The 27,218-nt window shown below is 39.1% G+C and overlaps 1 protein-coding gene across 5 annotated transcripts in view; it reads right to left on the bottom strand.

Moving 5' to 3' along the window:
* Positions 1–25,222, bottom strand: part of PLEKHA5 (pleckstrin homology domain containing A5) — a 237,608-nt gene extending 212,386 nt beyond the window's left edge. For 2 of the 5 annotated variants that reach the window (XR_006219809.1, XM_042991848.1), the window contains exons 1-3: positions 25,069–25,213; positions 24,851–24,930; positions 22,450–22,507 (exon numbers count right to left, since the gene is read on the bottom strand). Coding sequence is in view for 3 of the 5 variants with exons in the window: in XM_042991848.1 (XP_042847782.1) it covers positions 22,450–22,507; positions 24,851–24,930; positions 25,069–25,160 (230 nt within the window). In the remaining 2 variants the exon portion in view is untranslated. Of the gene's footprint in view, positions 1–22,449; positions 22,508–24,850; positions 24,931–25,068 lie in introns of all 5 variants that reach the window. The other 3 variants (XM_042991854.1, XM_042991853.1, XR_006219810.1) reach the window with 2 other exon arrangements.
* Positions 25,223–27,218: the final 1,996 nt, after the last annotated feature.

Genomic DNA, 27,218 nt, shown 5'->3' with positions numbered 1-27,218 from the left:
CATAATTTTAAATACACCAATGATCACAAGAAACATAAATTGACTCATTTTCTAAATGAAAAAAATTTTTCAAACTAGATATCTACATGCCATTTAAAAGAGATATATAAAAGATGGATGGATAAACAAAGGTGGTCTTCTTTTTTTTTAACAAAAGAGTAGAAAAGTTGTATTAGACAAGTACTAAATAAAAGAAGGCTGGTATGATATATTAAAATCTGACAAAATAAGCAAGGCCTTGAGTACGAAGGGAGATCAAAGTCCCTTCTAATGATAAAATGCTTAATTCATTCTGATGATATATTCTGCACTTAATAAAACATATCAATTCCACACCATAGTCATCTGCTAACATAATTTCCAAAGTTAAAGGGGGGCACCTGGGTGGCTCAGTCGGTTAAGCGTCCAACCTCATCTCAGGTCATGATCTCATGGTTTGTGGGTTTGAGCCCCACGTCGGGCTCTGTGCTGACAGCTCAGAGCCTGGAGCCTGCTTCAGATTCTGTATCTCTTTCTCTCTTGGCCCCTCCCCTGCTCATGCTCTGTCTCTCAAAAATAAATAAACATTAAAAAAAATTTTTTTAATTAAAAGGACAGAACTTCAAAGAGAAAATGAAAAGTCACCATAACAGCAAAAAATCATAACTCCCCCCAAATTATAACAATACCTTCCTCAGTAATTAATTCCAATCTCATGTAAACTATCTCAGAACATAAAAAGTGGAATATCCTCCAATTTACGTTTTAGGGCAAGAATAACCTTGGTATTAAAGGCAGACAATGACAGTACAAGAGAAAGAAATTATAGGGCAATTTTGCTTATTATCATAAATGTCAAAGTCCTAAACAAAATATCAACAACCAATAGAGCAATGTATAAAACAGAAAGTACATCATGAGGGGTACCTGGGTGGCTCAGTCGGTTAAGCGTCTGACTTTGGCTCGGGTCGTGATCTCGCGGTTTGTGAGTTCGAGCCCTGCGTCTGGCTCTGTGCTGACAGCTCAGAGCCTGGAGCCTGCTTCGGATTCTGTGTCTCCCTCTCTCTCTGCCCCTCCCCCGCTCATGCTCTGTCTCTCTGTCTCTCAAAAATAAATAAACATTTAAAAAAAAAAAAGAAAGTACATCGTGACCAAGTTAGGTTTATTCCAAGAATGCAAGGTTGGTTTACCATTAACAAGTGTATTACATAATTCATAGTAATCCACTGAGTTAGCAAATTAATAAGTCATGTCAAAAATAAAAAAAATTTAAAAAGACATTTCAATGGATGCAGAAAATATACTCAGTAAAATTCAACACTCACTCACCTACTATATTAAAGTTCTTACCAAACTAGGAATAGCAGAGAATTTTCTTAACTTGGAAGGGATACCTTCCAAAAACCTTCATTAAATAGCATTCTTATTTATTATTGGCAAAGTCAGAAGCAGTTATTTTTAAGTCAGAGAGGTAGTTCCTTCTATTTATCACTCTACTAGAAGTACTAGCCAGCAATACAAAGAAATACAGGGACTAAAATGGAAACAGATAAAAAGGACTGGAATGAGGGGGGAAAAAAAACCCTATCATAACCTATAGAAGACTGCTAATAATTACACTAAAATTAAGAATTATGTTCATCAAGAGAGCCCTTAAATAAAATGAAGGCGAGTTACAAACCTGGAGAGTAGATTTGCAAAGGTGATTATCTATAATTAATAAACATAAAAATTATAAAAACCGTAAGAAAAGATGCCAAGTAAAGCAGACAATATATTAATAGGTGTATCACAGACAAATACACAACGGACCTAACAAAAGATGCTAAATTTTATTAATCTGGGAAATCTAGAGTAAAAGCCACAATAAGAAAATATCTGACAAACAGCAGATTGTCAAAAATGTACAAACCAGACAATATCAAGTGCTGACACAGATATGAAGCAACAAGAACTCATATACTGCTGGAGGGAGCTTAACAGTACAACCACTTCAGAAAATAAATGTATTCAAAAATTGAAATGCACATACCTTACAACCTCAATTATAGTTATATATTCTAGAAAACTTGCAAATGTACATGAAGAGACATACAATATTGTCCACATAATAGCCATAAAATAGGAAACAAATGTCCACTAGTGGTTAAACTGTAGTATAATCGTACAGTGAAATACTACAGTCATAAAAACAAACCACATCAACTTTGGATAAATCTCCTCAAAAAACTGTGTTTAACAAAATTAACAAACAAAATTAACAAACAAAATTAACACACAAGAATAACTTCACCACTGTAAAGTTAAAAAAAAGCAACAGGGGAAATTATTGTATATGGACTCAGACATATGTGGTAAAATTTAAGAAAACCATGAGAAGGTAGGTTATAAACACAAATCAGGATGGTGGATGTCTCTGAGGAGGGGGCACAGAAGACAAAGGGATGGGATCGAGTAGGGGAAAGAGGGGGCTTCAAAGATCGAAGACGTGATCTATATCTAAAGCTGAGTATCATGTGCATGAGTATTATGTATTATCTGACAAATGTTATATTTGGCATGTATTAAATTTTTTGTAATGAAATAAAATATACTCAAAAAAGGCTTAAAAATTCTTAGCATTAGAAGTAGCAGTAAGATGACTAATTACTTGATCCACAGAGTTTAAACTATTACTAACTGCACAAAACAAGCTAGATGAGCAAACAGTTAAATTACACAGATTTTAACCTGCCTTGCTTCTTTCAATGGAATAAGTCTGACCAAAGGGTTAAAGGCCACAAAGTAATTACTATTAATTATTCTTTATTCTTTATGTTAAACGGTCCCTATTTATGAGCTTATAATCAAATACTTTTCCTAATTTTACTTCCTGGTGGTTCCAGGAATTTATAAAATCTTCCACTGTTGTCATTCCTACTCTGTTGTCTATTAGATAACTTTGAGGTTTAAAGATTATGAAATCTTGCTCTGGTTCACCACACAATTTGAACTTCCAAAGTGACTAAGAGCAAAAGGAAGAGATTAAATATTTACATTTAAAACATCTACTTCTGCTAATACCAATACAAAAAACTTTATGACCAAAAAATAGAAAATACTAATTTGAAAATCCTGATCTTTGGATTTCAGTAACTAACAGTACTACATAAATTAAATCATTGTCCTCTAGTATTTGCATATATCATTAATGTTTGACATTTTTAAATACTTTTACATTTTAAAAATGTCATTTCTTATTTAAAAAAATACTTAGGCATTCTGAAAAACCTCCAATGAAAACTGAAACTATTTAATGAGTGTATATCTGCTTACTATGTAAGCCCTTAAGAGTTCAAAATAGGTCTACCTCAACCCCATTCACAGAGGCATAGGCCAGAAATTCCTGGGCTGACCATTGCCCTTGGCCAAATGAAAAATGGCCTCTGGTCATTAGCCCCAGGGTCACTTCTGTCAGACTCTACTGAAACTAAATCCATCAAGCCCCTGGAAGCACAGGTTCATACCATCACCATTCCCTTTCTCAATCCATCCCCTGACCCAGCATTAGCCCTACAAAAGGCTTTGTTCTCCCGTCCGGGACCTAGCCTCCACTCCACCTTCATTTTGTAAACTACACTACCTATGAAGTGGTGCTCCCTAATTAGCAAACTTCCCGGTACTGGCAACCTTGTCTCAAAGCATTACCCTAGTATCCTGGCTGTCAAGGACTTTCTCCAGAGGACATGAGCTGTACTGCTGCACACTGTCAAAGAGCAGCTGTTTAGTTCCTACCCCTCAAGGTCCTTCAACCACCTGAGCCATTCATTCATGCCCATGCATGCCCATAACCTGGCACAGTGATCACACTGCATCAACACAGCCCCTAACTTCCCAGCACACAAGTTTAACTACTTTCCCTCTGTGGATTCTCCGGTCTTGAGGGAATCTCTATTCCAGTCCATCAGATTCTTACTTCATCTCCTTCCTTCCCGGCCTGAAGTCCAAGGGTCTAACATTTCAACAAATTTATCATACCCTAAAGTCTCCTGCTCGTCTGCCTTCCACTGCATTCATGAAAAACCCTCTGTGGCTCCAACTATTCATTTTCTCTGAGCTCTAGCGGCCCATGAGCCTCCCTCAGCACTGCATAAATACTTCATGAGTGTCTGAGTGTCTACAATGTATCAGAGACACAGCTTATAACACTCTTACCACAAAATTTTCATTAAGACTGTTCAACAAATGGGGCACTTGGGTGGCTCAGTTGATTAAGCATCTGACTTGGCTCAAGTCATAATCTCATGGTTCATGGGTTCGAGCCCCACATTGGGCCCGCTGCTGTCAGTGCAGGGCCCGCTCGGATCCTCTGTCCCCCCCCCGCCCCCCCCCCACTCACACACTCTCAAAAAAATAAACATTGAAAAAAAAAAACTGTTCAACAAATGCTTTACTAAGCATCTCCTAAGAAGAGAAAGGCACTATTTTAAGTTCTGAGAATTCAGTAGTGAACAAGTCAGAAAAGGTTACTGCTCTTATGAAGCTTACATGCTAGTGGGGGAAGACCAACCACAAAAAAAGTAAATGAACAAGAACTTGAGCCAGTGCTATGTGCCATGAGGAAAATAAGACAGCAAGTACTGATCAATGGGTTTTAGGTATGGGCAGGATAGGGGAGGGGAGGTCTTCTATTTGAAAGAAACACACTGAAACCTACAGTATCTTCACCACGACTCTCCACAGCAAAAATACTAGGGCCCATTCTGAACCCTAACCAGACATAGCCTCAGTGAGATTACCAAACCAACTAAATACATTATCAAAAGAAAAGAAAATAATAACCCTACTCTACAGGAGTCAGAAACTAACAGATTTAATAATGAAGAAAATCCTCCACACGTCCATCTAATTTTCTATGTAATCAAAGGAGTACACGGATCAGCAGTTTGGCCATGATCAAGTGTAATCCCTTATTTAAGACTAAAAACCATAAACTTCAGCTGGGTTCAATAATTTTTTTTTTTGACATGTGTGCTATATGCATTACAAAAATGTTCCAATTCACCACCTCCCACCCTCTCCCACCCCCATATCCACAACGCTTGCGGTGTGAGTTTCCAATTCCTCCCTCAAAAGATGGGAGTCTGTTTCTCCACTCCTTGAATCTGAGCTGCCCTTGTGACTTTCTCTGGCCAACAGAAAGCAGTGGAAGTGACTTTTCTTCCCAGTTGTGAGCCCAGGCCTCAAGAAACCTGGAAGACTTCTGCTTGCTCACCTGGAATTTGCCTTCACCACAGGAGCAAGCCTGGGCAAGGCTCCTGGAGGATGAGAGATCGTGTGAAAGCCAGTCCAGTCATTCCCACCATCCCAGATAATGGCCAACCGAGACCAGCCAAGATCAGCAACTTTCCTACCTGACCCACAGCTAATCTTAGACAAGAGCAACCCAACAGAAACTAGATGAATTGCCCAGCCAACACAGGGATGTGTGCAAAATAACACAGTTATTGTTTTTAAGCCACTGAATTTTTAAGTGGTTTGTTATATAGCAATAACTGATAATAGCAAGATTAATTAAACATCATCTATTCGACTCAAATAATCTATTACATTTCTATTTTCATGTTTTTGAGGAATTAAAGCCAAAAATTGTGAACTATTTTAATTTTAGGCTTTTCTGCAATGAGGCTTTAAAAGCAGACCAGGCAAGAACTGTTATATACAGAAAGGATTTAAAACCTCATCAAAGGATTTTACTTCTCCTACCAATACTACTGCTTGTTTTCAATTAGAGTTTTTCTGTTCTTTGTTTGTTTTGTTTTTGTTTGGGGGAGGGGGGTTGCAGCTCCACTGACAAAGGAATAGCAGCTAAACTGAAAATCGCTCATATTGGGGCTGACTTGAGAAGGTAAAAATCTGGATTATTAGGTAAAGGTTCAAAATGACCTAAAGGTCCTCAGTAAAAGAAAAAAAATAAGTAGTTGATTTCCTTGTCCTTTTATCATTCTTTTCTGAAACACAGAAATTTCTCCGTGTGAATGGTTTCTGACAAATGCATCTATTTTTCAGTAAGGATTTCATTTCTTGTTTGCCTACTGTCTCTCACCTCCTCCAACTAAGTTTTGGAAAATAGATACAGTAAGTAGACGTTCTACCCCCACCCCCTTCCCATTCATCTGGGTAAGCATAAAAGGTTTAGTGACCTGAACTGGACGAGGCCTGTCCTGCTTTCTACCCTGTGGGGCTGTTCTAAGAATCAAATGAGAGGGAGGGAGAAGAAAGTGTTTACAAGGAATGTGACCTCTCTTGGCTCACCGCCCACAGTTCTCAGTTCCAGCCTACTCCAACCACTCCTGGTCATGGCCTGGCCTGTGCCAGTCAGCAGAGGGTGCCCGAGAGTGCCTGTTTTCCAGCACTTTTGCTGAGCCTGAATATTAATACATTTTAAATATATTTGCACAGCTGTGATCTCAATTTTTTAACTCCTGTTTATTAACGACCAGGGTTTCAGTTCTTCTCCATCCTTCATTCACCCTCTTCTGCAGATAATTTATTCTACAGCTAAATTTTTTCAAAAAAATTTATAAAATGTATATTTTAAAAACACCAACATCTACATTCAAAATGCCTTTCACAGTAACTCCTGGGCATACTATATTATATATTGCCTTTAGCATTCTCTCCTTTTAATTCAGTTCCACTTGCCTATGTAGGAGTCCCTAATGTTACGATGCCTTAAATTCTTCATTACCCTGGAGAAGATATTCGAGCTAGGGCCTGCCTTTTTTATCTGCAGCCCTAGACAAGAGCTACTTTACTCTTTAAAGAAAATCTTTCTCAGTGCCACCAGGCAATTCACAAATAAACTGATTTCTAATTCCTAAATCACAAGGCTTTCTTAGGTAGAAAACAGCATTTTATTTATTTTTAATTAATTTATTTATTTTAATATATGAAATTTATCGTCAAATTGGTTTCCATACAACACCCAGTGCTCATCCCAAAAGATGCCCTCTTCAATGCCCACCACTTACCCTTCCCTCCCTCCCACCCCCCATCAACCCTCAGTTTGTTCTCAGTTTTTAAAGTCTCTTATGCTTTGGCTCTCTCCCACTCTAACCTCTATTTTTTTTTCCTTCCCCTCCCCCATGGGTTTCTGTTAAGAAAACAGCATTTTAAAAACCAAATATAGAGGCACCTGGGTGGCTCAGTTGGTTAAGCCTCCGACTTCGGCTCAGGTCATGATCTCATGGTTGATGAGTTCGAGCCCCACATAGGGCTCTCTGCCCGTCAGAGCAAAGCCCACTTCAGATCTTTTTTCTGTCTCTCTCTGTCCCTCCCCCTGCTCACGCTCTCCCTCTCTCTCAACAAATGAAGAAACATTTTTGAAAATTAAATTAAAAAAACCCAAATATGTGTATTATTGAAAATATACTACACTATCACTAATACTTGCTGTTACATATAATAGTAAGTGTTGGTGAAGTTCCTACCTTCAAGAGGTCTAAAATCTACATGGGCTAAAGACTTAAAACGATGTTTCAGAACCACTATTAGTAGTAGCCCTGATTCTTAAGCTGTTTTCCAGCATAAATAACATTGAAATGAATTCTTTTTACCCAATGTTATGAACTTGCAAAACAAATACTCATGTGAATTAAAATTTTAAAAATAAATAAATACTCAGGTATTTCATACCTACACCATGTTTCACAGTTTTTCAGAGTTTGTTTATATAAATTAACTCGTAACATCGTAAGCCTATATAATAGGCAAGACAAAAAGAAACTGGTACATAACAGGACTAAGACATATTCTCAAAGTGATATGGTTAATAGAAGTAACAGAACCAGGGGCGCCTGGGTAGCTCAGTCGGTTGGGTGTCCAATTTCAGCTCAGGTCATGGTCTCCCGGTTTGTGAGTTCGAGCCCCGCATTGGGCTCTGTGCTGACAGCTCAGAGCCTGGAGCCTGTTTGTGATTATGTGTCTCCCTCTCTCTCTGCCCCTCCCCGACTCTGTCTCTCAAAAAAACTAAATAAACATTAAAAAAAAAAAAAAAATTAAAGGGGCACCTGGGTGGCTTAGTCGGTTAAGCGACCGACTTCAGCTCAGGTCATGATCTTGCCGTTTCTGAGTTCAAGCCCCGTGTCGGGCTCTCTACTAACAGCTCAGAGCCTGGAGCCAGTTTCAGATTCTGTGCCTCCCTCTCTCTCTCTCTGCCCCTTCCCCACTCATGCTCTGTCTTTCTTTCTCAAAAATAAACATTAAAAAAATTTTTTTTAATTTAAAAAAAAAAAAAAAAAAAGAAGTAACAGAACCAATGTCTGACCCATGGCTACTTTCTACTTTACTAGAGTACTCAGTGCCCACAGACTTACAAATTATGTACACTGTGGTACAGAGAGCGCATTCCTCTTAGCAAATCTAAGTGGCTGATAAAGAGCCTACATCATAGCTCTGAACTCGTGGTTTTCTAGGTGAATGCACACAAGACTTTCCATTGGGTTGTGGCAAACCATATTTAGCATCCATACATACATGAACTTTTAAATCATGATAAAATAAGAAAAAGTAAGCTTTACTAATATGTAACACATGAACTGACAGCAATACATGTACATAATTTATAAATACACATGAAACGGGGGTGTATAATCAAAAGCTTTTCACCTGTAGGGTTACAAAACCAAAAATACTTTGGAGATCTCTACTAAGCTAAATGGCTCAGGCATCAAAAATACAAATCTCTGACAGAACAGAAAAACAGAAAATATATGGAAGAGACAATTCACAAAAACATTCAAACTGGCAACAGATAGGAAAAAAGATGCCAAGCATAGCCAAAACCAAGAACATGCAAATTCAAACAAGGTACAATTTTTGTCCAAGACATTAGCCAAAACTTAAGTCTGGGAATACCAAGTGCTGACAAGAATACAAAAGAGGATAACGCCAAACCCTGCCTGGTTCAAGGATAAAATGGAAAAGATTTTTTGGAAGACAGCTGGACTAAGTGTAAACCACAAACAGTAAAACCATGAATGTGTCTATCAAATGTTTCCAATAGGTGGCCCAACTCCAATTCCCAAACGAATTCAGGAATTGAATGTACTGTGATCCGGGGCTCTCTGACTCATTATGCAGTCACTTTTGCACAATGCATCGCTTTTTATCACTTTTCTACTTTTTTGTGTGTGTGTGACTCCATGGTCTTAGTGAGAAATAATGTTTTCATTAATCTTATAAGTAGGCATTTTAATAATTTCAATATTTTTAGACCCCATTTATGGTGGAGAGCAGGATTTTACTATATTTACCAAAAGCTAAAATACACATATAGCCTAAGCCAGCAATTCTATATCTAACAAACATTTTCTAAAAATATTTGTAAATGACCACAAAGTTTATGTAGGAGTATGTTCACTACACACTTTTAGAAATTGGAAAAAAATTTTTAAAGCTAAATGTCCAATAATAGAGGTATGCCTAAATAATCAAAGCATATTTTTGTAGCTCCTGAAATTGACTTATAACTACTAATATGAAAAGACATATTAAATAAAAACTACATAGTTTAATCTCAGTTTTTAAGTACAATCTCAATTTTGTTTACACACACACACACACACACACATGAATGCAGAGAAAAGACAGTATATATAGTATGGAATAAAATAATATTTTCCTTTAAGTCTTCCTTTGAATGCAGTGTTATAGTGCCTACTCAGAAATACTGCCACCGATAATTACTGTTTAAATCACATGAGTTGATCCAAAGGTCAAGTTGACAACTCAGTCCAGCACTTAAAATCTCTCCCCACACAAATACACATGCAAATGCATACATAGGTGAGACTATCTATCATTGATATTTTATTCTACACCAACTGTATTAACTGCCAACATGAAACCAGGACGAACAAAAGGTTAAGACTCATTTTACTCAAGTACTCAAATATTTTTTTAACTATTTGGGCTTACATACAAGCTCATGGATTGCTTTCATTTTTTAGGTTTGTGGCTTTATGGTATACATTCACAGACATTAAAGTACGGTAAGTACAACCAGTATACCCACGTCCTCATTTAAACCCTTACAAACATCACTAGCTCATCACAATATGCTTTTCTATTGATTCAGACAGAAGCTGGTCTCCAAATTCTTCTGAATACAGTGCTCCAAACTGCTATTGCTAAGCAATTAGAGTTGGAACTTATTTCCCATCTCTGGTATTCACAGGCTTGTGTAGTCCTCTCCACTTTTGATTTTGGCCTTAGTTTGTGACTTGCTTTGACCAATGGGACATAAGCAAGTATAATGTGAGCAAAGGATTTATAAGTGCTCTGCACTAGAGTTTGTCCTCTTAGAATGTTCCCCCTTAGAAGCCAGCTGCCTTGTTACAAAGAAACTGTACATAGAGCACGAAGTGATGAGAGGCCATGAGACAAGACACACTGGATATTCCAGCCATGGCCAAGTTCCAGCTGAATGTATCTGTATGAATAACCTCAGTTTTACTACAAAGAACAGAGGAATGGCCTAGCTGAACTCAGTCAACCCAAAGAAAGGGAAGAAACTATAAATCACTATTGTTTTAAGTCACTAAGATTTGAGGTAGTTGATTATGTGGCAACAGGTAACTGGAAGACTAATCCCTGTTCTAAACCATCTGCATCACTAACAACAATCCATGTAGATTCTCTATCAGTTACCTTTAAACTTCACCTGTCCAATCAAGAGTGTTTATTACAGAAATGGGGGCACTTTCAAGTACTCTCAGATACTGCAGGAGAGAACATAAATGTACACAAATCTTCTAGAGAGCAATTTGGCAAAATGTTAAGGTAGTGAAGCTTTTAAAAAAGTCATATCCTTTCCAAATAATTCCAAGTCTAGGAAATAGACATGCATTATAAGAATGTTACATAGAATTTTCTCACCACAAAAAAGTAGAAAACATAGCCATCTAAAAATAGAGAAGTATTTAAACAATTATATGCTCACAAGACGGAATATCAGAGTTATTTAAAAATCTTCTCATGAGTATAACACACAATAAACCTAATGAAAATAGTATTCAACACAATATTAGCAATAAGACCCAAAACTTTAAAAAAACACATGTGTATGCATATATACTGAAACATTAACAAATTCTCTTGGCACAACAGGATTGGTTGATTTTTTATTTTCTTCATATTCTTTAGTATTTTCCAAATGTTTTTATTTAAAAAATACATTACTTCTATAATCGGGAAAAAAAACCATTATATAAAAGGTTGGGAAGGGGCACTTGGTCGGCTCAGTTGGTTAAGCGTCCGACTTCTGCTCAGGTCACGATCTCGCGGTTCTGGAGTGAGCCTCGCATCAGGCTGTGTTGACAGCTCAGAACCTGGAGCCTGCTTCGGATTCTGTCTTCCTCTCTCTGCCCCTCCCCTGCTTGTGCGCACTCACACATACGTGTGCGCACTCTCTCTCTCTCTCAAAAATAAACATTAAAAATTAAAAAAAAAAAACAGGTTGAGAAAAAAGTACACACATTAAATATAGATTCTTGCCTGACTTGGAATCATTATTTTTTGAGAGAGTGCATGCATGTGAGCAAGGAGGGGGAGAGGGAGAGAGAGAATCCTAAGCAGGCTCCACACCAGGCTCAGAGGCCTACAGGGGGTTCCATTTCATGACCGTGAGATCATGACCTGAGCCGAAATCAGAGTTGGGTGCCCAACCGACTGAGCCACTCAGGCACTCCTAGTGAATTATTTTAAATGGCATCATTATTACAATGCATCTATATTTCTGGGATTGAACAAATTTTTCAAAATAAATGTAATACAGGAGCGCCTGAGTGCTCAGCTCAGTCGGTTGAGCATCTGACTTCGGCTCAGGTCATTATTTCACGGGTCATGGGTTCGGGGCCCCGCACTGGGCTCTGGGCTGACAGCTAAGAGCCTGGCACCCGCTTCAGATTCTTAGTCTCTCTCTGCCCCTCTCCCACTCACGCACTCTCTTTCAAATATAAACATTAAAAAATTAAAAAAAAAAAATAAGTGTAGCATAGAAGATTCATTTTCAACAGAGGGAAAAAAAAACTGACTAAATTTAACATGTTACTTTCCCTCTATCATCGTTTTGTACTATGAAGCTGGGCAAGGAGTTCATTTCAAGACTCTGCTATACTGTTCTACTTCACTGTGTTTTAAATTTTAGTTTGAACAGCTTTATAAATAAATATTTAATAAAATGGGTATTATATGCACCTTCAACCAAGTTTAGCAAAAGCTGTTGGAGTGAACTCAGTGTGAAGACTAGAACTATTTTTCATCTCAGAGGAAAAATGTGTAAAGAATCTAACTCTTTTGGAAATTAGAAGAAATAGGAGATATGTAGCAAGCAAGTTTTGGTAGCATTACTCAAGCACTGGTACTATTTGGCAATGAGTCTCAGCAGTGGCCAGTAACTTCAGAAGAACCAGATGGAATCACTGGCCTACCACAGCAGGGTAGAGTTTTGATCACGCTGGGGGTCTACTGCTACTTGTACTAAATCAAAGTTGATTTCTTCCATCTCCTTTGCTCACAACAGCCAGTTTAAGATTGATTTCATAGTTTCTTCTCCAGAATTCAACCCTTCTGCTCCACTGTCCCAGATCTAGGGCTGGTCACTCTGCAAGGTACTATACAAAGCTTCCTTGAAGATCAGTGATACTATCACTTCTTGAAATTCTGCAGATGTTCAGGTTCACCATCTTCCTGGCCTTAAGCACATTGTACTATATTATAAGGGAGGAGCAGCAGACCTCTGATCTTGTAGTCTTTCACACCCTTGCTTCCTATGGTGAACTGGACCTTTCCAATCACATGGTTTCTGGAAGGTTTGCTGATAGTAATTTTGGCTGCAGCCAAGGACAGAAAATTGCTGAGTACCAGAGGGTCAGTCCTTGCTGTGATTCAAGGTGGTCAAAGTCCTGTCTAAGATTTTTTTTGAGTATGGAAAAGAAAACTTACCTTTTGGACTTAAAAACTAAAATGGTATTACTTGGGGCTGGAAAGAAGCTGTCTAAAGTGAAAAAAGGTAAGAGCCTTGAAGAATTCCTTTGTATCCCTCCTGGAATTAATGTGGAAAACCAGTTCTGTTTTTGCATATACCATTGGCTTAGGGTCACTGATATTTGCCACAGTAAGAATCCTGACTGGATGATAAGTGGAAAACAGAAAAATGCCCTGGGATGTTCAGATTTGGGTAAAAACTTTCTTTTCTTACAATCTGTAATAGGTCTTCATTTCAAACATCTAATTGCCTATTATGTGCCGGATGTGGAAAACATAAAGATTATTATGACTTCAAAGAGTTAAGTGCTTCTGAAGTTGCTGGCCACTTCAGAGAATAATTCCCAAATAGCTCAGAGGCTACTCCCAAATGGCCACACAGTTCCCCAACTGGCTCTAAAACTTCTATCATCTGTACCTCATGAGCACTACTTTCTAGTTCTCTCAGGTTTCTATAGGACCCACTGATTTCAGTATATTAAAGACTGGTCTACATTCACTTTACCCATGCTTTCACAACAGTATGGACTTCAAAGTCTCCCTTGTGTTCTAAAAGCCACAGCAGCCTGATGTGAAAGTTTCTAAATGGAAATGTCATGGCAGTTGGTAAGGTCTGGATTTCAGCTGTCTCCCAAGAGGCCTCTCAGGTCCCTGCATTATCTTGGCATAGTCATGGATCAGGTCCTACAATCAGGCCTCTAGGCAGATCCTTTCTGTCTCACAAAGAATCACATACAGCAAACTTGACAAACGGATGATTTACTAATTCATATAGGATAGATAAATGTCACATGAAGAGAGTATGTAAATTTCACAAGGAGGCAAATTTTAAGGTTTCTGAATAAGCATGGAATTAAGTTGGCTGTCATCAAAACTCATTCAATCAACAAATATTTATTTAAGACCTACTATGAGAAAAGCTTAGGCTGAGGGACTAAAAATACAGCAATGAACAAGACTGCTTTTCATGAATCTTACCTACCATACATACACAGTGTGAGCAAGTAGGCATTAAACAAGCGTTGCCTTGATTCTAACATGTACTTTTTAAATATACTGTCTCTGAAATAAGGATGGAGAGGTTTATTTAATATGGCCATGGTGCTCCCTTCCCCCCCCCCCGCAAAAAGCTGCTATTAAATTAACGGTAACTGATCATCAAGCAGCTTAAAAGAAACAGTAATTATGCAATTCAATATTTAAGCATAATCTCGTTAAATGCTAAGAAGGAAAAATATAAGGAGAAAAATCTCACGTGGAAGAGAACTTCCTCTGGAAGGGCTCTGTTAGCTCTCCCAAATCTCCTGATAAACACAGCAAAGTGACCCTTTCAAAGGGTAATGCCGGACCATGTGCCTCCTCTACTCAGCCTGCAGTGGTTTCCTATTTTCCTAAGTAACAGCCAATTACACCAACCAATGAGGCCCCAGTCTAACCCGTCACCTCTCTGATTTCAGCTTTCTTCCCACATTCATTCCTCATCATTGCTCTCCTGATGACCAAACCTTGCCCTATTTTTGTCTTACAGCATTTGCATATTATCACACACTCTAAAATTTATTTACTAATGCTTACTTTGTCTGACATTCTGCATCCCGCCCCCCACCCTGCTCCCCAGAAAGATAGTGTTCTGGTCTATTTTGTTTAGTGATAGATCTTAATCACTAAGGCACATTTAGGAGTTCAAAATGTGTTGAAGAGAATCGCAAGAAAGAATGTATCTGTGAACAAGTGATTGGAAGACCCTGTCATTGGGACTAAAATAATAATCAAAACCAGTTGCTGAAGACTTGCCCTTCTGTAGTTTTTCTCCTTTTACTCAATTTCTATACCACACCAATCCACCCCAAGTCTTCAGACAGGGCAAAACTTTCACTCAGGTTATGGTCCAGTCTCAAGCCCAAGATGCTATTTATTTTTCATTTTTCAGATGATTTTGTGCTGCTCTGTTCTGATCCACTCTGGGAATTTCACTGCTGAACTTTCAGAGGCAGGCTTATTTCTCTGATTTGTTAGAAAGTCCTCTTCCAGTAACCCTCATACTGGGCCAAGTCCGCTCCATATATCTGCTCAAAGCATGATGTACACTTCACAGAATGTATCACCATCTACAAGTACATATTTGTGATTATTTTATTATGGCCTCTCCCACAAAATACCTGTATGCTCCTTACAAGCAAGGTCCATGTCTGTCCTTCACAAAGCCTACAGCACTTGGCACACAGTAAATACCCATAAGTATTTGTTGAATGAATAACTGGATGGGTGACTATGACATTTCTGGCTTGGATGTATATGCATGTACAGTCTACTAGGTAGCTGGAATAGGATGTTTTGGGGAGAAAGGGTTGTGTTTCTTGTTTGTGAAGGAGAAATAGAAGATAATGTTGGGAGTGCTTTGGAAAGGCCGATTTTTGCCACCTAAAATGCTATGTCCTCTCAAACAGCTCAAAGACTAAACCATGATTAACACTTCCACCTAGAGCTTCCCCCCACCCCCCTCCCCGCCACCTACTCCCTTATTCCAGTCAGGGTACCAATCATTCTTGTAGTCACTCAGACACAAAGACTTTGAGTAGCTTATGACCTCTTTCTCTGTCAACCTCCTAGCTCAGCACGAGTCATAGAGCCTGTCAACTCCTCTTTAATATCTTTGATCGATGGCCTTCTTCCTTTACATTCCTGCTACTACTAACTTGGTTCAAGCAACTTACTCACAGATTATTATAGCAACAGATCCAGAACTTGCTCTCCTTGATTCCAGGTTTGCCCCTTCTAATCCATCTGCCTATATTAAATTTCCCTTAAAACCTTCACTTTGCACTATTAATGCTATACCAAAAATTATCTGCCATGGCAAGCTAGAAAATAAAAATCTCAGCCTGCCATTCGAAGACCAGACACAATATAGCTCCAAACAGTATGGCAGCATTTTCTATGCTAATTAACATCACTTACCAGCATGGTAGTTATCACTAGACATCACACACATTATACATGGTTCCCACCCCCATGAATTTACCCTACCAGTCATTTATATCAACCTATCTGAATTCCATCCATACCCTCACATCTACATGTAACTTTTAATATTTGACCCCAATTTATACATAATCTATTACAGAAAAATTAAAAAGTCACAGGAGAGGTGCATTTATCAACAAATGCTAAGAAACACCTTATCTACCACGGACAGATAAATGTGGCTATACAGGGATGTATACATCTGGCCAGTCTCCAGGGCCTCCAATTCTCACTCTTCTAACTAACTTTATATTTTTCTACTCTTCATTTCTTTCTCCTTCCTAAAGATACGCCAGGCATAAAAACAAACAAAGAAACAAAACAAATCTACCCACATTAAGGGAAAAAACATTTGAGAAATCCAAAAAGGGTTCTCAAAATGCAACTACCTGAGTTATGCGGATGCCTGTTATTCGGTCCCGGTTAACTCCTTCAAACACTGGAGGCCAACATCATCACCATCAGTACCACGTTTAGAGACTGACTGGATGCCAGGCATTAAGCTACCTACAGAAACTATAAAGACACACTGAGCAGGCCTGGTCCTGGCAGTGGTCCTGGGGCTAAAAAGGAGAATGGGATTCCATGGTAAAATTCACTAAGACCGGAAGTCTGATGTCCCAATCTTGAAACTCTAAATGTACTTCATCATTGAAACTTTCCTAAACTGTCACAAAACACTCTACTTTTCCTTTAAGATGATACTATTTTAATTTTTAATTTTCTTTTAATGTTTATTTTTGAGAGAGACAGAGATAGAATGTGAGTGGGTTAGGGGCAGAGAGAGAGGGAGACACAGAATCTGAAGCAGGCTCCAGGCTCCAAGCTGTTAGCACAGAGCCTTTCGCAGGGCTCTAACTCACAGACCACGAGATCATGACCTGAACCAAAGTCAGACGCTCAACCGACTGAGCCACCCAGGTGCCCCAATGCTATTTTAATTTTTAAAAAATGTTTATTTTGAGAGAGCACTCATGCACAAGTGGGCGGGGCCAGAGAGAGAGAGAGAGAGAGAGAGAGAGAGAGAGAGAGAGAGAGACACAGACAGAGAAGCCCAAGCAGGCTTTGTGCTGTCAGCATAGAGCCCGATGCAGGGCTTGATCCCTTGACTGTGAGATCATGACCTGAGCCAAAAGCGAGTCAGAAGTTCAACCAACTGAGCCCCAGGTGTCCCAGAAGATATTATTTCTAAACTACATGTTTATTCCATTTTTTGTTTTAATGTCTTGTTTCTACTACTAGAGTGTAGGCTCCAGGAAGGCAGGGTCTCCCCACTGTATTACAGAACAGCTGGAACAGTGCCCAGCATTTACTAAGTGCTCCTGAGTGAAGGTGAATGAATGACCAAATTGCAAGACCCTGTTATTATAATACTAGTCACAGGTTTTTAGGGGGTTGAACAAGCTTTTATTTGTAGGTTGGCCTACTAACCTAACTACTGTATTTGTTTCCATGAAATGATACCTCTAGCCCCAAGCAACCCACTTATGGAGAAATACATATTATAGGGCTGTTTATTTACTGTCCAGTATTTTTAGGTGTAGAGGGGCTTTAGCCCAGAGATCTTAATTTGAATGCTAGTGAGGCTATGTGACCTACAATAGGCCCTTAACCTCTTTAAGCTTCAGTTTCATCTGAAAAAAAAAAAAAAAGGAAAGAGAACAGTAAAAGGCCACTGTGGAGATTAAATTCATCTAATGGTACACTGAAGGACCTAACACTTAAATAAGTCCATGTTGTCCCCACCATCTCCCTCTTTCAACCCACTGCCTGTTCTTTCCAATATTACAGACTCCTTGAAGGTTTAAACCATAGTTGATAGCTGTACTGTACCTAATGGATTAGCGTAAACTGCCTCACACGTGTAAGAATCACATATTATAGTCCAAAACTCTGTTATGAATATAAAAAATATAATGCCCATAAACTGTTCTGAAGCATTATATTGCTAGATCCAATTATAATATTATGGTATTAATGTACCCAACAATTTTAAATATCAAATATATAGTAATATATTCTAAGATTCTTGGTGGCAGTTATGTTACGTTCCCTACCTTTGCTTATAGTTCGAACTGTGATAATCTATGAAGAAACACGATTTTTTTCCCCCTCACTCACAACCTTAAGTGGCTATGTCAAACTAGAATTCTCTTCACTGCAGGTTAGTTTGAAATTCTAAGCACACATTAGATCCAGTCATTGAAGATACTGAAATGAAACTTCATTAGTGAAAAATCAAACACTTAGATATTTGCATATCTAAGAAAAAGTTCAATTTTTAGAACTTAAAATTTTAAGTCAAGAAAAAAAGCAATATGAAAATATAACCTCACAAAATTTACATACTACTTTATTACCCTGCAAAGACTTTTTATGATTCCTAATTCTACCACATAAGACAATGACCTTTAAATAATCAGAACAAAGTTTCTCACTATTCAGAGAGCATTGTTTTAAGATTTATTTGGCACCTAATGTTAACCATCTGAAAGCTTTGAAGCACAAAGGAATAGTCAATGACACATCCATTTTAAGCTACCATGACCTGTCATTACAGAGTCATTAAGCAGTATTTTCAAGGAGTAGCAGAAAGCTTTAAAACTTTCAAATACATAAGACTGTCTTCTGTACTTCATAAACTAAGTTATTTGGATATCTAGAATTACACTTCATAAATTATAAAATGCACTGATAATTTTCTGCATTCTTCCTAAAGATAAATAAATTAAGTGTTAACAAGCAATACGGAAACTCAATAACCAAATTCAAACACTGTATATATGTATTTATTATACATAAACGTGATAATTTTGAAGCTGGCTAGCTTAAAGTATACAGAAAAAACACTTTTCTCAGAAAAAAATTATCCAACTTTAGGATAATTTTCAAGCATTAACATTTTTTTGACCAAATGGATTTAAAGTAAAATACATTCTCTATATTATATATTCTTTTATCTAACTGTAAGCTTTTATTAAAGAACCAATTTCAAAAATTGTACAAAGTAAACTGATGACCCAATTCAAATCTATACAACTCTTAACGCTGATCAGGTCCTTTGTTGACATTAGCACCATTAACTGTTTCCATGCAGCTCTCCAGGGAAGATATGTATACAAAGCACAAAACGCAGCAGCAACAGAAAGAAAGCACACACCAGTCTGGCACTACACACTTCACACTCATCTGCAGTTAATCTACACAAAGTTTAAGGAAGAAACTAAAATAGTTGGCATGATAGGAAAGCTAAGTAGCTTTCCATATTTCCCACATCATCTCTTCTTGACCCTCTGAGTTCATCATTTTGTAGACTTCTGCAAATTCCCAAAACATTATAAAATCCAAAGAATTTTTAAAAACTGGATGGAATTTAGAGGTTGCCATTTCCAGCCCGCCTAACTTAAAGGCATGAAGACTGAACTCCACAGTCTTGAAGAAGGTCCAGACACAGCCTAGCTCTTACAACTTACCCCCACTGCAGTCCTCTTTCCCCTTTTACCACCCCTAGAGATGCAATGGTCACTACCAAAGTATTATTCAAAAATAAATTATTCTTGGCAATGTGCCATTTTGAACAACCACTAACATTTGTTCAGAAGAGAAATGACCTGAGAGTCACATGTACCTTACTTGGGAACAAAAGTAGAAATAAGTCAAGTACTTTAGGTCTTTCTTCTTGCTAAGGGAGTCTCCCAGGAACACTTGCTTAGGAATAGCAAGAGGGTCAACGTGTATTTAATTGACCTATCTTCCCTCTTCCCACGAGAACAAAAACTACCCTGTTCACTGTATCACTTCCTTTCTTATAATTTGATCAATAACCTCCTTTCTTCATCGAAGAAAGAACCAACAATGAGAAATATATCCACCAACATTAATCAGTTTGCTACTTCAGAGTCCTACCCTTTCTTCTCTGAACATTCTAAATATAGTTCACATTCCTGCTGTTTCTCATCTTGCTGTCTCTGCAGACTATAAGTTCCAAAGGCATGTTTCTGTTGTTTTATTATGTGGTGTGACAATGGAAACAGTAATTCTTCTGACTACTTCCAGGATTAAAATGAGATTCAGACATGACAATATATGTGAAAGCACTTGGTGAACCGCAAAATTTATGATAAAAGTAATGTCCCATCATGTGAAAATGATAAAGTATTCCTAATTGCTCATAACAAGATAAGTAAGCAAAAAGTTTCTAGGAAATTATGGCCTACATTAGTGATTTAACTATCTTAAATTAGTCTGATACATCTAGAAAGGAATAGTAGCACCAAACATTCAGCAAATCATGTATTTGTCAATGATCATTTTATTTCAAAGAAATTTAATGACTGATATATTTATATAGCATGCTCAACTTTAGAACAAATTACTTTCACAGTATAAATTTATTACTACTTTCTGATACAATTATTGGTTGTCTATTAACACCACATGATTAAAACCCACTAGTTTAAAATGTGTTCAGAACTAAACTAAAATTATTACAGCTTTCTTAATATTGTCCTCATTTTCCTGAGAAACTTACTTGGGCATGACATTCAAGTAAGATTCTAATTTGTTTAAGTCAACATAAAAGAAAATGTAATCAAAATGGCTAGAACAAAAAAAAAAAAAAATTCAGTCTTTCTAACAGCTCAGTTCTGGATTAAAACATATTCAGCCCACACAGAATAACATTTTGTACTGTTGAATAAACGTTCATCTAAGAATGTACCTATTCACAGAAATTAAAATATGAGAATTACACTGTTACCCCTATTCTTGTAAGATCAGCTAGACTTAATGTACAGTAAAAATATTTTGGCTAAAAATAAATGAACTCCATCAAAAAAACCTTCCTTCAGAAATATCAATACTACATCCAAAAAAAGAAGCATCCTTTTCATGGCAATACAAACTCACTTTAATTCAGGATGAATACAGTCACTAAAAAAATACTTGGTGACTCTGCACTTATGCCTTTATTTTTTAGATCACAGAATTATGTATAGCACAATCTCCAAATAAAAGATGTGATAAAAGACATCCAGAGAAGAACCACATCATGAAATCGTCCATTCCTATAGCTTACTTCTGCTTTCTCTATTTCTATATTCAAATGCAAGCATTCCTAATACCTATAAATATCCCTTGACATTTTACATAAATATCATTCTGAAAAATTTTTAAACCATACAAATTAATTATAATTTAACACAAGTATGGTGTGATCTTAAAAATATCACTTAGTAGGGGCACCTTAGTGGCTCAGTTGGTTAAGTGTCTGATTTTGGCTCAGGTCATGATCTCAAGGTTTGCGAGTTCAAGCCCTGAGCCCTGTGTTGGGCTCTGTACTGACAGCACGGAGCCTGGAGCCTGCTTCAGTTTCTGTGTCTCCCTATCTCCCTGCCCCTCCCTCACTCATGCCCTCTCTCTCTCAAAAATAAATAAAAATAAACATTAAAAAAATTTTTTTTTAAATATCACTTAGTAAAATACCTTACTGGGCCCAATGAAATAAAGGTGACTTCAGCTAGGTATCCATTATGATTAATAAACTATTGACATCTCAACCAATTCTTGTGTTTTAAGCATTCTCTTTTCAGCCTCAGTTCCTTAAAATTAAACAAAAAATTCTAAAACAACAAAAACAAGCTCTTAAGTAAACAGTTTATCTGATTTAAAATGAAGATAAAACCACCTTTATTTTCCCCTTGGGGAGTAAAAAACTTTCCTACATACTGTTGACCTCAAGCATTGTATTTGTCCCCAAGTACTACCAAGAGAACACTAAATAGAAATTAGCTTAATGTTCTATAGAATTAAAAGTTAGGACTGACTGGTTATCCCTCCTTTGTAAGCTCTAGAGAGAACCTTGTACTGAATCACAAACAAACATAAGTTATCTGTATTTTAAAAACCCTGATATATTTAAATAAACTGAGGCAAATTACAATGCTCCAACAGATATTTGTGAAATAATCAGTATTTATTTGTTTTTACTTTCAGCTCTGTCATTTGTTCATCCAACTGTGACCTAACCTCAAGTCACTTTTGCTTATTAACTCTGGTCAAAATACACACGAACAGAATTCACTTCAAAAGAAAAAAAAAAGGGGGGGGTGGTGACATGCTAAAGACAAAATACTATAATGCTCTATCACCCAGGAATATATGCAGGAGCACCAAAAATGTACTTGTGGCCATAAATGATCTGATTTCCAAATGAATGAAATGTCTAGGCAAGTAACATAGAAAACTAGGAGTGTTGCCTTTTCTCTCAAAATTACAACACTATAAAGGATAAAGCCAATATTATATGATAGACCTTAAAAATCATGATCATATCTAGAGATATAACTATTCAATTGAAGATTAATTACAACATTTAAATTACTGAGGGAAAAAAAAAATCACAATGAAAAAACTCACTTTATATAGTATCTTGCACCTTCAAAAGTATATGCTTCTTCCCAGCCAGTAGGCAAATCTAAAAAACATACATTTCACAGTTAGTATTACTTCAGTGGGATAGCAAAATAAGTTTCAATCTATTTTAATTATTCATTTTCATGATCAGGTATTTTCATTTCTTAGGATTCTTAAAAAAAAACGCTGTACTGGTAACAAAACTCGTAGTCAACACAGTATCGTTTTTGGCAAAATGGTAATTCAAATTTAAAGCCACCAGAAAAGTATGAACAATATTAGAGATTATCTTACGTGATTATACACTTTAATGATCAAAGTGAAAAGGAACTACTCTTTGGCATCCAAAAAAAGCAAGGAAAGCCTGCTAATCCTAGGTAAAATACCCATGATGGTTGGCCAAAAACGAAAAAAAAAAAAAAAAAAAAAACCAACACTGCATAAAAGGCAACACCTGCTTCTTCTCACTGTGTCTATTTAAAACAGTACCTTTCAGCTACATAAATGAATCCATCCAGAAAGTGTCACTGATGAGAAAAAACTTCCTAAGTACTTAATTAGGGGAAAAGAACTCTGATATCACATACTTAATACATGTGTTTCTACACATTTGACTTTAAGAGATGTGAAGTTTCAAGTAATAAACCTGGGAACAATTCAGGTGAATGATGGTAATTTTATTTGCTACACATTACAAATGACAAGTGGCTTGGATTTAACCATAATCTCTCTGAAATAAAAACCAATGATGTGTGTACAAAACCACACAAAGTAAACCAAACCAGAAAAGAAATCATGATCCGTCTTAGAAATTAATGTGAAATCATATAAAATAAAATTTTTCTGTAGTGTCAATGTTATCAAATCTGTGGAGGTAATTAGGATACAAATTCATATTACACATAACCAAAATAAGCATGAAATAATTCCACAAGATGATTAGGCTAAATAATTATACCGTACTGTCTTTTGTGAAATAAATTTATAATCCATATGGCAAAGAGGCCATCAGAGTTGATATTATGCATGCAAAACACTGAAAAGTATACTGAAGTCAAAGACTGCAGCGGGGAGTTAAGAAATATGACCGTGTATTAGTCAGAAATGCCTTAAAAATGTAACCTCATCATGCTTGCTACACCAGCTTTCCCTTTCCTCCTCCACCTTTTTGCAAATTTGGGTATTAGTCACTTAACTCAACTCCAGAATTTAATAGAAAAGACAGGCTTGTTCAATATCCTGGCAACTCTAAGAGACTCCCAGAATCTCATAGTTGGAGAGAAAGTATTCCAGAGAGCAGCTCTAAAGGACTGCTGAAGCCGGCCTCACCTTCGACCCAAACAATTCACAAGCCTTTCCAATTACCAGAAACAGAGGGAGGCCAGTAAGAGAACACATGTTACATTTCAAAGACAAACAAGTTTCACGAATGTAAACAAAGAATGACAAAAGAAAGCCAGACCAGCACTGAAGCTACCATCAACCTTTCTCCACTTCAATTCATATTTAGATTCAAACGAGCCAGCAAAGGCACCAGAGAGACCCCCATCCAAGCCGACCCTCTCCAATTAGGGCACAAATGCCCACACGCGGTACAGCCCCTAGCACGCCCACCGCCTCCTGGCGGTCTGTGCAACCTCTGTGCTGCTGCCGGGGACTTTGAATCTCGCTGGCCAGCAACTGCAGCTGCAAATGCCTCCTTGGGTTCCGGCTGCTGCTCCGGTGGCAGGAGGAAACGCGCCAAGCGTTTCCTGAGCCATTCACTGTCACACAGAGGAGCGCAGCACCCCCGAACTCCTCTCCTCCTCCTCAATCAGTCACCTACCCACAAGTCCCACCTAGGAGGAGGAGGAAGCCGCACGACTAGAGGCAGCTGTCCGACGAGTAGGGAGAGGATGTGGATCCCATTATCCCGGCGGACGAGTGCCAGGGTCCCGGGCTGCATGGAGGGGAGTGGGGAAGGACTTCCTAAAGGTTAAAAGGGGTTGAGATCTGGGGACGAGGGTGGTGGTGGAAGGATTTAGGAGTGGCTGCGGGAAGAAAAACTCAGGATCCCAGATTCCTGGTAGAGGAGAGTCGGCCTCCTGGGCGGAGGGAGGGGGGAGCGGAGGAGGAGGGGTCCAGGTTGGGATGGGGGAGAGGGCCCAGGAAGAGAGGGCGCCGTCTCCAAGTGGCGATGAAAAGCTAAAGACAGAGAAGCGTCCAGAGACTCGAAAGAACTCCCGCGGCGGGGCCCCCGTCGGCCCCTCTACCTGCGGCCACCCCCGCTGGCCTCCGCCCCACTTCGCCGCCTCCCGGGGGACGGCGGCTGGGGGCAGGTTGCGGGGAGGCGGGCGGCCGGGGCTCTGCCGCCTCCTCCCGGCGGAGCCCAACTCCGCTCGGGCCCGGCCGAGCTCAGCGTTACCTGTGCTCTGCCGCCGGTGTCCGGTGACCACGGCCTCGCCGGTGACGGGGTGCAGCCAGGTGGTGCTCTTCGCCTCCTCGCTGCAGGGATGAGAGAAGGGGCAGAGACGGAGCGTGAGTGGGGCGCCGGAGGAGCCGAGAGGGCTGAAGCGGCACAGACCCGGCTCCCTCTTCCCCTCCCGCACCCTCCGGGGCCCCGCGCCGTCCCCTGCTCTTTACTTGATGAAGAAGACTCGGCCGCCCCTGGTGATCCCGTAAGTCCAGGACCGGGGCAGGGAGCAGATCCACTCCAGGTTCAGATCCGCCGCCATGTCTGATCCCCAGCCGCCGCCGCCGCCGCCTTCTCCTGCTGCCGCCGCGGCTGCCGAGGGAGGAGGGAGCGAGCGAAGGGAGCGCGGAGCGAGCGCGGCCGGAGCGCGCCTCCACGGCCCGGCGCGCCCCCGCGCGCGCCCTACCCCCTCGGGCGGCGCCCGCCCCGCCGCCCCGGCTGGGTCGGGCCCGCGTCGCCGCCCCTCCGCATCCTCCGCGGCCGCCGGTCGGCCGCCCCGCCGCGCGCTCGGGGGATGGGCGAGTGGCGCCGCGCCCCGTAGCCAGACCCCTCCCTCGCGCCCCTCCCGCGCTCCCCGCCCGAGCGAAGGTTCCGGGATCGATTAAAAAAAAAAAAAACAAAAAAAAACCCACAACAACGCGTCCTGCCCCCAGGGCTTTGCCCGAAGGCTTCCCAGCCTAGAGCGCGAGTCAAAGGGAGCGTAATCCCTGCGCCCCAGATTGCTCTCTTTCTAAAACAACAGGAACACAGTGGCTGAGCTTTGTTTTATTAGAGCTATTGGCTATCAGAGGTTTTTCAAAAATATATCGCTTTAAAATAGAAAGCTGCTTTATTAAAGCACACGGAAGGCTTTTCCTGTTTGTGTCTTGTGTGCCAGATAGCAAAGGTTTGACTAGTTATCGTGGGCCCATGAAATATGAGTAGATTCTGACTTGACAAAACAAGTTTGCTTCTTCCTAGGCCCCTTAAATCATACAATGTTTTATAAAATGAAACCTTGACTTTTTCTCTTTTTTTTTTTTGTTCAAAAAAAGATTCCCTTATTATCAGTCTGGAGTTCTGCTTTCCTCTATTCTCCCATAGATTACAATCATAACCAACTTTATGGAGTCCTTGCGACGGTATACATTTTTAAATCCCCACAACCCTATGGATACTGTGATAATCCCCATTTTACAGATTAGAAAAATTAAGTTTAGAGAAACAATAACTTTCCCAAGGTCACAGTAGTAAATGACAACGCCTGGATTCAAACTGGCTCTAGGATTTAAAAAGTCTGTCTGTATAACCACGTTGCTTTACTTATTTTAAGTCTTGTTTCCTCTGTAGCCCACCCCCTTTTTGTTCTTTGAACAAGTGAAGGGCAGATTTCACTGCAACTGAGATTCCCCCGCCCCCCACCCCCCCAACCTGGGAATGCTTGCCTCTTCTCATTGTCTCTGGTCCTCTGCCACACTTGAAATTGCTTATGCATCTTTGCAGCAAGATGACTCATTCCAACAGTTCAATAATAATAGTACTACTTGATATTCCTCTAACACCTTTTCTGACCAGTTTTGGGTGCCTCTGAAGCATTATCTCGTTTGTCTTTCCAGTAGCTCAAAGAAGCAAACCATCTCTCTGCATTTAAGGAAACTAAGGCACAGAAAGGGCAAATGACCTTGGCCAAAGCCATATCCAGCAAGTCAGATGGGGCCTGGGTGAGAATGCAGTTTCACTGGACATTTTCTCTCATACTCTAATTCCCCAAGGCCAGTCTGTCTTTGGAGAAAAGAAGTCTACAATTACTGCTATAATTTTCCTGTCCATCTGCATACACAGGGAAAAAAATAACATCACTTTAATGTTTTCTCTTTTTGGTTCCTTTGCATTCTCCTCTTTCATTTTGCTACTTATTACTTCTTGACATCTTATCTCCTGCCCAGTCTCTGGAAAAAGTGCCCCGCCCCCCCCCCCCTTTTCAAAAAATCAATGAATAACTAGCAGGAAATGTTCCACATTACCATCAGTGGTTACTGGTTATTACATAACAAGAAAATCGAGAGCTATTGAATTTATATTGTGCTATCTTACATATTAAAAAATCTAAAGTGAATCTTTCTAATACCATATAACTTTAGAAATCTACTATCTATTAGTCGAGCTATATTTGACTCTTTGCGTTAAGAAGTCTTTAAGTTGGCCATTTGTTGTATGAGAATTCCTTTTAGCTGTGAATCTTTGATTTTACAAGATTCATTAGTACAAAGCATATTTCAAAAAGTGATAGATTCACTTAATAAAAATGTGTATCTTAAGAAATTACATTCACAGTACTTAA

Source organism: Panthera tigris, chromosome B4 (assembly GCF_018350195.1).
Source record: "Panthera tigris isolate Pti1 chromosome B4, P.tigris_Pti1_mat1.1, whole genome shotgun sequence".
Taxonomy (NCBI): Eukaryota; Metazoa; Chordata; class Mammalia; order Carnivora; family Felidae; genus Panthera; species Panthera tigris.
Note: the sequence above shows the minus strand (reverse complement) of the source record. Positions and strands in the feature narration are given on the sequence as shown.